A 15,265-nucleotide genomic window follows, 5' to 3' on the forward strand; every position below is an offset into this window, starting at 1 on the left:
TCGGCAAGCTGTGCTTTGGAGAAGAAAATGTGTTTGTCATGTAGACATATTACCTAAGTTATCAATGCAGTTCTATAAAGCTTAGAAAAAAGACAAATATATTAAAAAAAAAAAGCCCCACTGTGAAACATTATTCCTTTTTTGTCTTTGCCTTTCTACAAACATTTCCTAGTGTGGGACTTATTAATAATACTTTTTATATTAATTAACAGCAGAACTGGGTCAAAGCAGCATGGAGAGATAAACAGTATATAGAGAAATTTGTAATAATTAGAGATCCATAATGCTATGGCAGAAGATTGCAGTGTTTAGCAGAGTTGGTCATGTAGTGCTGTCTAGGAAGTTCCGGAACAGTGTTCAGACATTCTACAATTTATTCATATCAAGCTGTAATGTTTCTAACTTGGGTCAGCCTCATATTTAAATAGGAACCTTCTGGTGTGAACTATAGCAGTAAGACACATTTCCTTGCGAATTGTAAGAGTAATCAACCTATGTTTCATAAACTCATCAAAAACAGGAAATACAACTTTTTTTTTGTTAAAGATCTTGACAAAAGTCGAATTACCACCATTCCAGTAAGCTTGTACCCTATGACAATTAGAGATGTGTCAGTTGGTCATATTTAATATAGCTAGACGTTTGTAGACCTCCGGCACATCTCTGAGGCATCACCCAGAGTAACCCTTAATTTCCCTTTGGCATTAGCAGGAGGTCAAGAATGTCGTTTATAATTGTAAGAGGTTATTGTGCTTATTTATTGGACATTTGAAATAGGATACCCTGAGAGCTTGAGGAAACCATGATTTAGGTTATAGTTTTTGTTAGTCTGAGACATGAGTATTGGCTTTCAAACAAAAGCTTTTCAGTCTTTAATAACTGGTGTATCTTTAGTTTATCATATATGTATCGCATATTTATAATAAATATATGTTTGTTTATGTGTGCGTGTATGTGTTTGCTCAGGCTTTTATACAAAGATACTGTACACTTTTGTCCACAGTTATTTGTTTTTTACTGGAGAAATTCAGCCCAAATACCTTCCTCCAGGGCATAACAGAAATGGCAGGAAGTGGAGCTTGAACCTGCAAACTTCAGATTTGCTGCTTTATTTGATGACCTTCATGTAACATCACAGACATCCAGGGTTGGTTTTATAACAAGGCAAATCTCGGTAGCCTCTGACAAAATTTGAGGAAGCCGAATTTTCTTACTAAAAATGAAAAATAAATTGTCTTTTAAAAAATTGCAGACCTGCAACCTTACATATTATGTAGACATTTTATGACCCATCGCTGCCCCGTTTCTTTGAAATGCTGCAAGTTTGAAGGTAACATTTTCTAGAAAACAGGTCTACACTGTAAATAGTATATATGTATTAGTTCCTTTAAGAAACTTCAGCCATAAAAATAAGCTTTATTTCAAGTTCCATTTTCAGTTGTTAATGCATACATTTCTATTCCGTGCATATATAATATGTGTTATAAACAATAACATAAAAAATAACTTTTCATTAATAACTATTCATAAAATCAAATTTTATTGTTGCTTCTTTGTGATATGGACTTATCTACATCTAAAATAAAAATAGTTTTTTACATAGCAGCTTATTTTTATACAGGAATTATTTTTGACGTGTTATTATTTATGTATTCCTGACAACTACTATTGTTTTAGGACTCATTATGCGCACAGAGCATCAGCACTACATTGCATCTATGACATTAACTTCAAAAAATCTCCTTGTCTTCTTGGTTTGTTTTTGTGCCTGTTTGGTTGCCCTCCCCAAGCCGTCACCTCCTGTTTGCCTGTCATTGTCAGCGATGGACACTTCCTCTAGCCCCCTAGCTGCCCACCCAGCTCCCCACCCAACAGCAGAGGCTTTTGGCCAGCTGTCACTGTGTGGAATCACAACGCCCTTGGAACAACACTAATTTGGGTCCTTATTTCCAATCAGGAGCGCAGGGGGGTTAGAGCTCTGGTTGAGATGATTGATGATGATATGTACTTGGTCGCTGGAGGGGGGGCACAGTAGGGGCACACCGTGCATCTGGAGTTGTTGCACAAATAATGTCCACACAGAAAACATGGCATCTTTCATTTGGGAATAAAGAATAGTGACTTAGACAGCATCCGGTATGCCTATTTTTCACTCTAAATAAAGGGGACAACTATTGTGTTGTTTTGGATGAAACTATAAATGAAAAAGGCATTGCGAAGCCCACGCTGTTGAGAGACAGTGCGGCATTTTCATTTAGGACTCAAGTTTCGGATTCCGTCAGGGTAAGGAATAAAACCACCATAGCAAAATAGGATCTATGCAGCGAAATGGTAACTGCCAGGCAGAATTTGTCCAGGTTGAATAAAATTTTACTTGAAGGGACAATGAAGTGAAAAAGAAACCGCTGTGTTGAATGCATTTGGCGAAAGGAGGACTTCTGAAGGCTAATTCTGCCTAGCTAATGTGTCCTTCTTTGAGCGCCTTCAGTTCCCGTGTTTCCGAAAAAAATGAACTGTAGCTGAATAAACAAGGTGTCGCGGGATGTTTTTCATCATTCAAATTCTGGGACAACCTTGGAATGTCACATTCTGTAAGCTGTTCATTACCTTTCATACGCAGAATCGTCCTCGTCTGTGCTGGTGTACATGGATACAACAACGACAAGGACCACCACCAGGCCGACTCCACTGGTCACCGTGACGCGGACATTCACGACGTCCACCGCAGGTCAGCGAGCCAGGAGCACCGCGGCGGTGCCGCCAGCAGAGGGTGACAAACTGGAGCTCACTATGCGACCGGCACTTACCTCCCAGCTCCCCAATGTGGCCATGGATTACTGCAGCCCTGTGGAGCAGGCTGATGTGTCCTGGCCCAGAACGCACCAGGGGCAGGTTGCTAGGCAGCCATGTCCTGCGGGAACTATAGGTACGTATATTACATCATGCCAGCATGGACTCGATGAAGAGTGTAGTGACAGTATTGTTCAAAACATAACAGACACAGGAACAATTAACCAAAAAAAAAAAAAAACTTGTTGCTTTTTTGCTATTTCTGTATTTATTCATGAATAATATGAGTATCTGAGTAACCTGAATGACTGAAGCTTAATGAATGAACTAATGTGTTGTATGGTTTGAAAAAAAAGATCATTGTTAGTTGAATATAATTTTAAAAATATAAAAGTGAATAACATTTTCCCAGGTATGACTTTATCCACAGAACATGAGGACAAAAGCAAAATAAAAACTACACTAAAAAAAATTATAATAATCAGCTAAATGAGACCCTGTGATTTGTTTGGGTTGGAACAGCAACTCAATTTGAAGCACAAAAAGGTTGCATCTATACTGGAGTAGCAGGGTCCTTAGGCTAGTTTCTCTGTTCAAGTTTAGTTTTTCAGGCATCGACAGTATGGTGAGTTTCTCATGACCCTTGAACGAGAGCATCACTTCTCTGGGGGGCCTAAAGTTGCCCGTACGGATGAGAGTCCCAAAGCTGATGATAAAAATAAATCAGTGGATTTTTTTTTTCTCTCAGACATGTAAAGACACGTTTCAGGTGTCAGGCTTTAAGGCCACAGATTTTCTGTAATTAAATATTGCTACATATCAAAGGCAGAGTAACTGTATATTTTAAAAGGTTACATAAGCTTATGTGTTTATGTGTTATGCTATATATAAATTTAAATAGCCCAATGTGCAGCTGAACTTTAGAACCTTTGAAATATTATTTCAAAGTAAAATTGTTATTCTGGGGAAGAAATAATAATAACAATGTAAAGCTAAAATAGGTCACATGCCATTCAGACAGACTGCTTCAAACCAAATTAAAGTTATTAAGTTCGGGGGGTTATCCTGGGGCATTCATTTGTAAAAACAAATGGACTTCAGAAACTCAGCTGCGATGTTTCAAATACACACACACACACACACACACACATACACACACATATGTAAATTATTGTATATATTCACTGTTTGGGAATATTCATTTAAACAAACAAATGAGAATTCAAACTTCAAATTATTTATACAGTATGTGATTAACTATATACGTAACTCTATATGTAAGAAGCAGAGTTGTACAGTGACTTAGTTCAAGGTTCCCTATGGCCTAAAATAAGCGGAGCATGATTCTCATGATCACAGTCATACGTGTGAGAGGCTGCCCTGTGATTCGCCATTCCAGGCTCACAGTCAACACCGAATTCAGGGCAGTGGAGGAGGCACTGCACGAGGACATACCGTAAACTCTGTCCTCAATTGAGATGTGGCCTTGGTGTGTCTGTCTCACAGGGATCGCCACGTATACGTGTGTGCCGCATGAAGGCTACTGGGACCCCCAAGGCCCTGACCTCAGCAACTGCACCTCCCCCTGGGTCAGTCACATAACTCAAAAAGTAAGTGTGTGATGGCAATGTGTGCGTCTGCTGTCACGAGGGTGGTATAGAGTGCAAATTCTGTGTCCGGCTAGGTATGTGAGCACAACTGGGTGAAACAGGGATCAATCATATTAATTAGTAGGTGAACTCAAAGTAATTGAATGTTTGCATTTATGTTTTTAAAAGATTTTGAAATATTTTTTTAACTCAATCTATTTATTCTGTTGAAGGAAATTGTTTTTTTTAATAAAATACACAATTTTTTTGTTGACAGGGGCTGTTGATAAAATGCTGTGAATAGCACAACAAAGCTTGTTTTATGGGTACTTGCATGTTAATTAATTTGCCTATCAGTCGTGTTTGTGAGGTCAGAATACTCATTTTCACTGGACCTAATTACAACCTTGTACAAAAAGGAGACAAACCAAATTTAAGTTGATTTAGACCCCTGGTGCTTATCTGGCCTTTGCAGTGAATGGAAGGCTTAACCCTGACTGGAGACTAATCAGTACAAGTGCATACTTAGTAATTATATTTTCACTCAGAATGTCAAAGGTATGTCTGAAACATCCCATTCTTCGGGTTCCAGCAATATTAGGACCCTGCAGAACTGAACAAATGACAATACGAAATGTGACGTTTGCAAACTAACAAACAGGAATTTGAAAATGGCACACAAAGTCATTAGAACCTCTGTTTCGAAGAGATATGCACTGCAATTTAAGACTAAGTAAACAGTGTAAGAGTCTATAGAGGGATTTAAAGACAAATGTGGAATATAATTTGAAACAAATAAATAAATAAAATAAATAATAATGGCTGCGTCTTGCCCTTTAAGATGTGCTTAATTAAATCTGTGCAGTGCTATCCATTTGTTCTGTTAAATGCATTAGATTTATTTGTTTATGTTCTGTTCTCTTCCAAGAGGAGTATAGTATTTTGAACAGAAATTCGTTAAAAATGCATGAAACAAAACACTTTACTTTTGTAAGACCAAGGGTACTGAAACAGAGATCTTGTTTTGTGCTCAAAATATGCAATTACATTGAACTCTTCATATGTATTCCTTTTCATCTCTCTTCAGCTGCTATCTGCCTGTTTTCACTTGCAGAAAACAGCTTAAAGTACAAATCTGCAAAACATTTTAATTAGGCGATGAAACCAATAGAACTCCGTGTGCCTTGTTGTCTTTGTTCCCGGCCAGCTGAAGACGGGGGAGACGGCAGCCATCATTGCCAGGGAGCTCTCGGAACAGACCAAGAGCCACGTGCATGCAGGAGATGTCTCCTATGCTGTCAAGGCCATGGGACAGCTGGTGGACCTGCTAGACGTCCAGCTCCGGAACTTGACCCCCGGAGGAAAGGACAGTGCAGCTCGCAGCTTGAACAAGGTGGGTCTCACCTGCACCAGCTGAAGGCTGTTCGCAGCATAACCTTTCTCATTCCCTGTAGGTAACATCTGCTTTTCTGTTCCAAGCGTGTTCTGTTGTTTTATTTTTCTCTGTTATTTATTTATTTAGCTATATCTTAAGCATTTTACATTCCTTTGTAATATAGGGTTAAAAAAAGAGCAACAAAAGAAGAATCACTCAGTCCACATTACATGCCCAAGTTAAAAAGAATAAAAAAAAAAAAGAAAACCCTGGCCATTTTCCTCTAAATGTGCGCAGAGAAACACAGAAGTATATGAATATCAACCTTCATAGCATACCGCTTTAACAAATACAAAGAAAAGGTTCTGTCTGAGTATGACGAATGTGAAGGTGCATACTCAGACAGAATTAACGCACAGTGGACAGTGACACCCCTAATCTAGAAAATAACCCTGTGCTAATATTTCATTCCAGGTCATCCGTTATCATTACCATCATAAAGTGGTTGTATGAGAACCTGTAATCATTTCATATCATAATCTCATGTTGAGCCAAACCTCATTTTCAACCAGCAGCCTTGAGATGCTGATTCAAATGGCTGAAGCAACGTCAGCTATGAAGGACCTCAGGGGAACAGGGCATTGCAGCTGTAGCATTATTTGTCTCCTGAGAAAGAGGCAGATGTGCAGGCGGGGAGTTAGCTAGCTGTGAGGAAAAAATATCTATATTTGATTACATCATCACAGATGAAAGGATGTTGGATGTTGAGTTCATTACCAGCGAAAACCTGGCTGCATTGGATGACAGTCTTCTTCCAGAGTACATTTCATGATGAGAAATGAGAATATTAATGTCACCAAGTGTAACAGTCACTGCGTTGTCGCTCGCTATCTTAAAAAAAAATTGCTTTTGAAAAGGGATGTCAATTAAGACTAGTTTTTTTTTTTTTTTTTAAATTTTAATTGATTTAAGCCTTCACAGTATCCACACACTCAGTGGGCAAAACGTATTCAGCAGTCCTAAATAGAGGACTACGGTGTTTAGCACAAAACAAATCCCATTATTCTGAATCTGCGCTTGGCTGTGCTCAGGGCACCCAGGCAGTAAAGTTAACATAATACATTCGGTTCACAGTGCAGCCAACGGAAAACAAACACAAGTGAAATTCAAAATGTCAGACCTTAATTTGTTTGAGCAGTTTCACTCGTGGTGGAACATGAACACCTGGCCTAAATGGCTTTTTAAGACTATATTTCACTCCCACAACCAGATGTCCCCACTGAGACTTTAATGTCAGTTGTGCGGGGAGGCTATGACCGTAGCAGTTGCCCAGCACAGATAAAAATCTGATGACACCCCCTCCCAGCACCATGCCTTCATGTCTCCATCAAATGCATCGATTAAGAGATATTAATCTCTGACTGCCCGGCATGGAGAGCGCGGCCCTTGTCAAAGCAGCAACAACTGAGTCCCATCTCCGTCCTCACCGCCGAAGACCGTCTGACTCAGACAAAGGGCATTGTGCCTGCCGGATCTATTTTTAAGAATGAAATCCCAACCCAATGTCTCCCTCCATTTTTTTCTTTTTTTCTGGAAAACAACATTTTCATCCAGGCACAGGCCCAGGACTGTAAACACTAAATTGCAAGTGTGAGCGCCGGAGCGTGGAAAATCGGAGACATGAATCAGTGAACCAGGTGACCAGCTTCGTGATTTACTTAATTCTGTAGCAACTGGGATGGACCTGTGTGCTGGCCTGAGTTAGACATGCTGCTTTGTCAACCGGAAGCACGCCCCTCGTCAATCAGTGCCCACCACTACAGGGCCAATTCCAAGTAGGAAAACGTATTCCATAGTGGAATCCTCCATTACAGCTCAGCTGAAAGTTCCCAGTAATAATTCTATATTGCTGGTAGTTTCATGGATAGGTTCTGATAACGCACGTATCTTCTGATAATGACAATGAAAAACATTAAGGAGCATCTCTTACCATTCTCAAAATGCCCTGCACACTTAAACAAACAAAATATTCAATTACGCTGATAAATAACTTATTAACAAATAGTATCGCAGTCTTGAAAATAACAATAAGGCTCATTATGATTATGTAAAAAGTAATTGTGAATGAGAACAATTCTAACAAATTGTTTTGTTTAAATACATTATTCATGGAAACCACTTATTTTCATGAATGTCTCAAGACATGAAAAGACATAATTTTCTTTGAGATCATTATCTGCAGTTGGGATTGGAGGCTCCTATCTTTTGCATTTTCATGGGATTAATTATGCTATTAACATGATTCGCGAGGACCAAGCATTCTTTGAATTCCCCCTATCCTGTTTGGCAGCGCGTCTGGGTAAGCTGTATTTACTTCGGAGTTCAGTTATTTCACTACGCTTCACTAAGAGCCAGCTGAATTAAAGATTCCTTTGATAATGTGCACAGTACGCTGCACTTTTAGACAAAGCCCGGATTGAGACTCCAAATGCCAAGATCCGTGCCACTTCCACGATCAAAGGCTCGAGAACTCTAATAGGGCAGCTTCCTGTGAAGCTGGGTGCAGCTTGAAATAAGTGCTTGTATGTAGGGATGGGGCACATTATGGGAAATAAAGGCAATGTAGGGCACATATCAAGATCCTCAACTAGTCTAACAAATTTCTGTTTATTTGTTTATTTATTTATTTGTTTGTTTGTTTTCCTTTGAGCCTTATGCATGAAAATGTATTTATCCATTCATCTCATCAACAAATGGTTGTTTGGTTGTGTGTCTGCGTGAGAACGCGAGAAAGAATTTATGTCACCTCCACAGAACTTTTGATCTGACTTATAAAATTATTTTCTGGTTTTTCATTTTATGTAAATAGGAAGTGCAATATTGAACGGTGCTAGTGATGTAACCTTTTCTTTACCCCCAGTGAAACGTGTGACATGCTGTAGCCCGACTTTATGTAAACAATTTGCAGCTCTTCAACGGTTCCAAAAGTGTTTAGAATTTACTCAGCCAAATTTTAGACATACCTAAAACAGAACGAACTTATGAAAATGAATTCATAAGAATGCCTTTGGGCACTGGAATGAAAGGCAATGCTGTTCTTTCAAAGGCTAGAAATCTGCATATGTTCTATGCCTTTAAATGCCAGAGGTGTAATATTGAACATTACATAAGCTGATGTACATAAATAGTTTACGTATGAAACCAGGCTGGACTTTTTTGTGCTAACAACAGTATTTTGGTTTTCAGCTCCAGAAAAGAGAGCGATCCTGCAGGTTTTTTGTACAGGTATTCCCATCATGCACTTACTGCTCTGCCTTTTGTGTGGCATCCTGATTCCTGTAAATGTGCTTCTGTGTTGTGAAGGCATGCTTTCTGGCTTTTTTGTCTGTCTCATCAGTATGTTTTCATGTAAGTGTAGTCCATATAAAATCCGACACAAAAGATACCCCAGTTTATTGTAACTGCTATACGATTGTTGCTTGAAGTATGATTCCAAACCTTGTTATTGTTGTTGGCTTAAATATGTACCACGTTTGGCTGAGACTCATTAATGCATGGTAAAAATCCAAATAATGTGTTGTACTCTGTCATTACACGCAACTCCAAACACCCTCTGCATATTAAGTACCTTGTCCTAACATTGAGAACACCTGCCATGCATGTTTTGCCCTGTACTTGTTATGTACTTCATATGGCTGTCTATGCGTGTATATATATATATATATATATATATATATATATATATATATATATATATATATATGCATATATGTGTGTACAGTCTTATGTTTTTGTGCTTGAGATCGATTCATTCTGTGCTGTGCTGAATATTGCTGCTTTACGTAAAATGCCACATAGCTTTGTCAAATGCAGCAAAATTTCTCTTCTGATTAGCTCTAAATTACACCAATTCCAACTATTTACTCCTTCAATGAAGAGAACCAAAAAAAAAAAAATGACATCACAGAGAAGCATTAGTCATGATTATATATGAGCTATATATCATACATAAATAAATCATGGAGTGGTAGCTCCTCATTAAACAACTAATTCATGTCATGTCAATATTATTAAACACAATTTGCACACTGCACAGTTAACCATCCATATGATAATATCATGTAAACTGAGTAATTGCAACAGTTATACAGACTTTGACTCTGGGAGAAAAAAAAATAAAATACAAGATGAAACCATGATGTTTTTTTTTTTAAGATCATGCGTGACTGTTTAACATATTTTGAAACACCTGGAACAGGCTTTTGTATCAGTTTGTAAGCATTTTCAGAAAGTTCCCACTCAGTTGTTGCCCTCTTCCTTTGTCTTTAGGGAGTCTTTTTATGTGTCAGAACAAACAAACTGCACTTTGATGATGGTGTGTTTGCATCTGAAGCGCTATGTCTGTTGTTGAATGCACTTCTGCGTCGCCCCTGTTATAAATGTGTGCGTGAAAGGCTTCGGTGAAATGATCATACGTAAATGTGAATGTGTGCATTCATAGCCAAGAGCCCCTGACCCGTGTTACCCCGGGCTCCTTTTTAGTAGTGGCCCAATAGCGTGGAGGATTCCCTCCGAGCTTCTGAGGTGTTCAGCAGCGGTCCGTGTGCCCGCGTGGTCTGGCCCCGTCCCGCGTGACCTTGTGTACACGCACCCATGCATCCTCACCTGCTCTAATGCTTTGCTTTGAAGAACAAATGCACCTTTTTCCTCCCTGCTTCTGCTCCCTCAAACAGGATCGAAAGGTCAACCCTTGCCCCCGCATCCATCTCCAGCGTGTGCGGCACCACAATTAACGCCGTGCACCATGCAATTTTACATGCGCACCGTAACTAGAATGGAATGATTTGTTGCTATACGTAAAGCACCTACCACAGCCACACATCCCTTTGGCGACAATGCTTTCATTTCACTCTGGGGCCTCTGTGGAGCACAAGGGGAACTCTTCAATGCCATCACCACTGGCAGCCGGCTGGGCTCGGTGCACGAAGGCAAGGGTGTGGGGAGTCACAGCATTCTAGTTAAAAATCCCTCTTTGGAGAAAAGTGTCTGCTAAATGAATAAATGTAAAAAAATGGTATGACAGGTTTTACATAAGTTGTCCTCAGAGTATTGAGATATTGGTTACACAAAAAGCCAGTTTGCTTGAAGATGAGGATATTAAGCAGGCAGCACTCCCCCAATATAGAGTATGATGAAACGTTTTACTATTGCTGCTCTATATAGCACACTGTGTAGCACACTGTGTCCAGTGGCATTCAGTGTTCAGAATGCTGAGTGGGAATGATGTTGTTTAGATGGCTGAGTCTGCATTGCCCTTGGGCAAAGTTGATTTTGTGTTATGATATAACCCACATACAATTCTTTTTCAGCCTCTTCGGCATCTGTTTGTACTTTATACTTTCCTGATTGCACACTCTAGACAGAATAGATGTATTTAGAAAACAAAGCATGTATAATATTAACAGGAACATGGTGAGATAAACAAAGGTAAATGTGAACCTACAACCTCAGTATGATTACATATTGGTTATTACATAATTAATAAGAGTGCTCTGTTCTGTGTGACATAGAGCATCCATTATGTAGCATGCCGCACTCATCGGGCCAGTTAAATGGCTGGTGATTAAAAGACCCAGATGGGGAATTTGCTTTGGATAGAGGGATTTCTCTGTACTCTTTGCCACAGAACCTTGAATAATCTCACAATGGTGTGTAAATAGTTGTGTATGTGTGTGAGTCAATACAATTGATTATTTGCCCATTTTCTTTTGAGACAAACAGCCTTCCTGCATGCAATTGTTTACCAGATCTGCTCAGTGGTCCGTTTCATTCAGGTCTCCGTGCTGACATAGCCTGCCATTGGTGAATGCCGAGAACCGAGAAAGCTTCAGTGAAGGAAACCTTTACGTTTGCTTGACAGAGGTTTGAATGGGCTCCACTGCTAGAATCTGTAGTTCAGCTGCTACTGAACATTTGACCACTATAGTCATCAGTGAGAGAGAGAGTGAGGAGGGAGTGAGGAGCAGAGAGAGACAGAGAGAAAGAGCTGACATGGGATTAGTGATTCCTCCAATGGTCGACAAGACAGCGAAGTTACTGTTGAAAATCAGTCAGTAGATTTTATGATAGAATTGGACAGGCTCGGATAGGATAGGATAAGGTTATACTTTCTTCATCCCTGTAAAGAAATTCACACACAGCAGCACAGCATGGCACATAACATGGTTCTCATGAATTTTAAACAATTTGTGCATGATGTATTTTACAACAGTGCAAAAATGGTAAAAGTTGAAATGAACCTTTTTTAACTAAGGGTTGGACTATAAAAAGATACATCAATACATCATTCCATTCACTGTAATGGAACTGGGAGGTGACCCAAGTCCACAAATGAGACAAACATAACACAAGCATGCTTTGGCCAAAATGAGACACCTGATCTATTAATAAGATGTGCTGGGGGGGGCAATCGCAGCACTTTCTCTGCATGGTTTGTGACCTGCTAGCCTACTGATTAAGAACCTTTTATTATGTGCATTGTTGGATCCCAGTGAGGGACAACATAGCAGGGAATGAACATAAGGCTGAAAGACATTACATTTTCATTTGTGTGTACTGTGTGATTATGTTGTTCCACTGTCGACACACTCAGCACTGTATGGGGTGCTTGTTTACACTAGCAGTCAGGTATTTCTGGAAGTGCCTAAACAATCTTGGCAGTTCTGCTTTAAATTCAGGAAACACACATTAAACTGCTTTCTGGCGTCATTCTCCCCATGGAGTACTGGCAATGGTGTTGGCCATGCATTTGGATTAAGAACTATGTCAAAAAGTGACTTTTCATCTACCGTCACTATCCTTGTTCTCTTACTGGTGCTCAGTGCATGATCCACTTTTTTGAAGATTTATTGATTTCTGCTTTGAGTCCTTTTGCGCTGCTACTCCATTGAAGCTTCCACATCTGACAGCCCTTTTACCCTGTCTATAGTGTGGCCCTGGAATGTCTCGTCTTGTGTGAAATACATCAGTTTGGCCTTTTATTAAGTGCGCAGGCTCAGATAAGTGCATGCCCTGTGCCTGTAAACATTTAGGCACATCCTTTCGTTTCTCCTCAGCACTGGGGCTGGAATTTCTGCTAGAAGACAGCACTGGTACTGTTGAGTTCCTCCAAAACACATCTTTGAAGTCAACTGCATGTTTTCGGCTCACGGCTAAAATACGCAAGTACTGTGCACTAAGCATTGTCAGAACAACTTTACCTGTTCTGCAGGATATTTCCACCTCTGTGACACCTAAGTCTAAGTCTATTGTATTTAACTGAATGCTTCCTTGTTGAGCTGCTGAGTTCACATCAGTCATCTTTGAAAGACTGGTGGTATATTTGTCTGGGAAACCTCTGAAATGATCTACTGCATCCTTAGTTGACAATTACAACCTGTTGTTTAAGTAATGTTGTCCCGTCAGACTTTGCATCTCCAACCTTTTAACCCAATATGACTGAAATCTCACTTCAACAAAAAGCATAAAAAAGCTTAATGCAGTACATCCTTCACAAAGACATCACAAAGGCCATTACGATGCAGACAGTTAAGTACTGCACTGCTGATCATTCTGCATTGGCAGATACAATTTTCGATACTGTATATCTGGAACCCTCCAGTGGTTAATAATTGTTGATTGGAATCCTTAAGTGGATAATAAATTGGTTGAATCAGTGCTCCCAAATCAGTAAAAATGATGAGCTTTTACCTGCTTCAATTTATAGCCACCTTCAAAGCATACTGTCCAGCAAAGTATATTTAACTACTCATACTACCACTGTACCAGGCAGAGCCAGTGGCAGGACTCCTCCAACGACTGGCAATTACTGCCACTATTCTAGTGGGCAAGTCCAGTGACTCTTTCTTTTACTATAATTTCAAGCTGATGAAGTTCATTTGAACGTCACATTTTATATTGCATAGTGAGCAGGTTCCCAGTTCAGAAATCACCTCTTGTCATTAAGGACATCTTAGACATGATCCGTTTCTTTCAGAGATCTGAACCCATGAATAATGCCTGTGGAGCGCCATCTTGACCCCTGTAGTTATTTTAATGGAGTTGTCATCCGTGCTGTACTGTGATCTATTTGACTGTGCAAGAAGCCCGACCAACAGCGAGGGACAGCAGCACTTTCTTTTCTTTCATATGTCTCGGTGTGTCTTTTCACAGGCCTGCAATAATGTAATTCCCGCCACCCTTCTGTTTACTTCACTGTTAGCTGCCTCCGTAGAGCCTCTTAACAGGCCAGATAGGCAGAATTCAGAAACATATCTCATTTGCAAGTCAGATGCATTCCGACGTTCCGCTGTTTCCGAGCATGCTTTACCTGGGACTTGCACTTATGCACCAGGATTAGAATTTCACCAAGTTGTCAAATGTTCACCTCAATATAAGGCATTTATTGGAGTAGCAAGTATTACCCAACTGCAACATAATTATGTGCTTTTTGAAATTGTTTTATTGCAGTTAGTTTGCCATTTTTAAGCACAGCTTTCTAGAAGCAGTAAAGTGAGAAATTAATGTCATGCATGTCAGTAACTTTTGGTTTTCATTTACATATAGTTAGCAATATGTACTACAGAGTGTGGTTCTATGGTTCCGGTTTTCGTTCGATCATGTTGAAGGATTTAAAGTGACTTTTCTCATTTTCTTCAACCACTTTTCCAGGACTTGGTCTCAGTGGTCTGGTGCCTATCTCAGAAGCATAGGGAATGAGGCAGTATCCCCTCTAAATAGGATGCCAGTCACACACACTCATTTACTTACATATAAACACATTGGGGGCAATTTACAGTCACCAGTTCACCAGACACACTTCTTTGAGTCATCGGAGGAAACGAGCAACCAAAGAAAACTGCTAACTTAACATAGACTGAGCCAGGTTTGAACCGATGTCCGAACCCGGAGCCGAAGCACAATAACACTGTGAATTCCTGTGAGACTCCACAAGAGGCTAACAACACTGAAATGTGTATTTGAATGTAACAGAATCTCTCATCAGAGTGGTATTTCTACATCCAATTTAAACAGATGGCAATTCCCATTGCACCCTGAATATTGAACTTTTACAGTAACCAATCACCCTACTACCGTGCAGCCATTGCCCTTTTGACTGTGCATGCTGGGGATTGCTTAAATTAGGAGGCGTGAACACATAAATGTGTATGTAATTTGATCCACTCGCTGGCTTGGAGGAGAGCCGCCTCCCCTACGACCCAACCCCCCATCCCGTTAACCCTCGGCCAAGTATCTTGGAACTAAAACAGAAACCTCCAAATCGCATATTAATTGCCTGCTAACCGCTTTGGGCTACGCTGAACCAGAGCTGCCATTAGTCCTCTAGAAATGGCATGCTGGCTGATGTTGGCCGCTGCCAAACGGTATATTTTAAAAGCACTGGATGTCTGCTTGCAGACACCGGTAAGATGTTTGCGTCGCAGATGCAGCACTCAGCAGTAGATTCTCTTGC

The 15,265-nt window shown here is 40.0% G+C and overlaps 1 protein-coding gene across 8 annotated transcripts in view; it reads left to right on the forward strand.

Annotated features, from left to right (window-relative positions):
- adgrl3.1 (adhesion G protein-coupled receptor L3.1) overlaps positions 1-15,265 on the forward strand; it is a 177,604-nt gene that overhangs the window by 115,570 nt on the left and 46,769 nt on the right. For all 8 annotated transcript variants that reach the window (XM_018737956.2, XM_018737955.2, XM_018737958.2 and 5 more), the window contains 4 exons: positions 2,621-2,926; positions 4,297-4,400; positions 5,587-5,772; positions 9,001-9,039. In XM_018737956.2, coding sequence (XP_018593472.1) covers positions 2,621-2,926; positions 4,297-4,400; positions 5,587-5,772; positions 9,001-9,039 — 635 coding nt within the window. The remainder of the gene's footprint in view (positions 1-2,620; positions 2,927-4,296; positions 4,401-5,586; positions 5,773-9,000; positions 9,040-15,265) is intronic.

The sequence above is a fragment of the Scleropages formosus genome, chromosome 16 (genome assembly GCF_900964775.1).
Source record: "Scleropages formosus chromosome 16, fSclFor1.1, whole genome shotgun sequence".
Lineage (NCBI taxonomy): Eukaryota > Metazoa > Chordata > Actinopteri > Osteoglossiformes > Osteoglossidae > Scleropages > Scleropages formosus.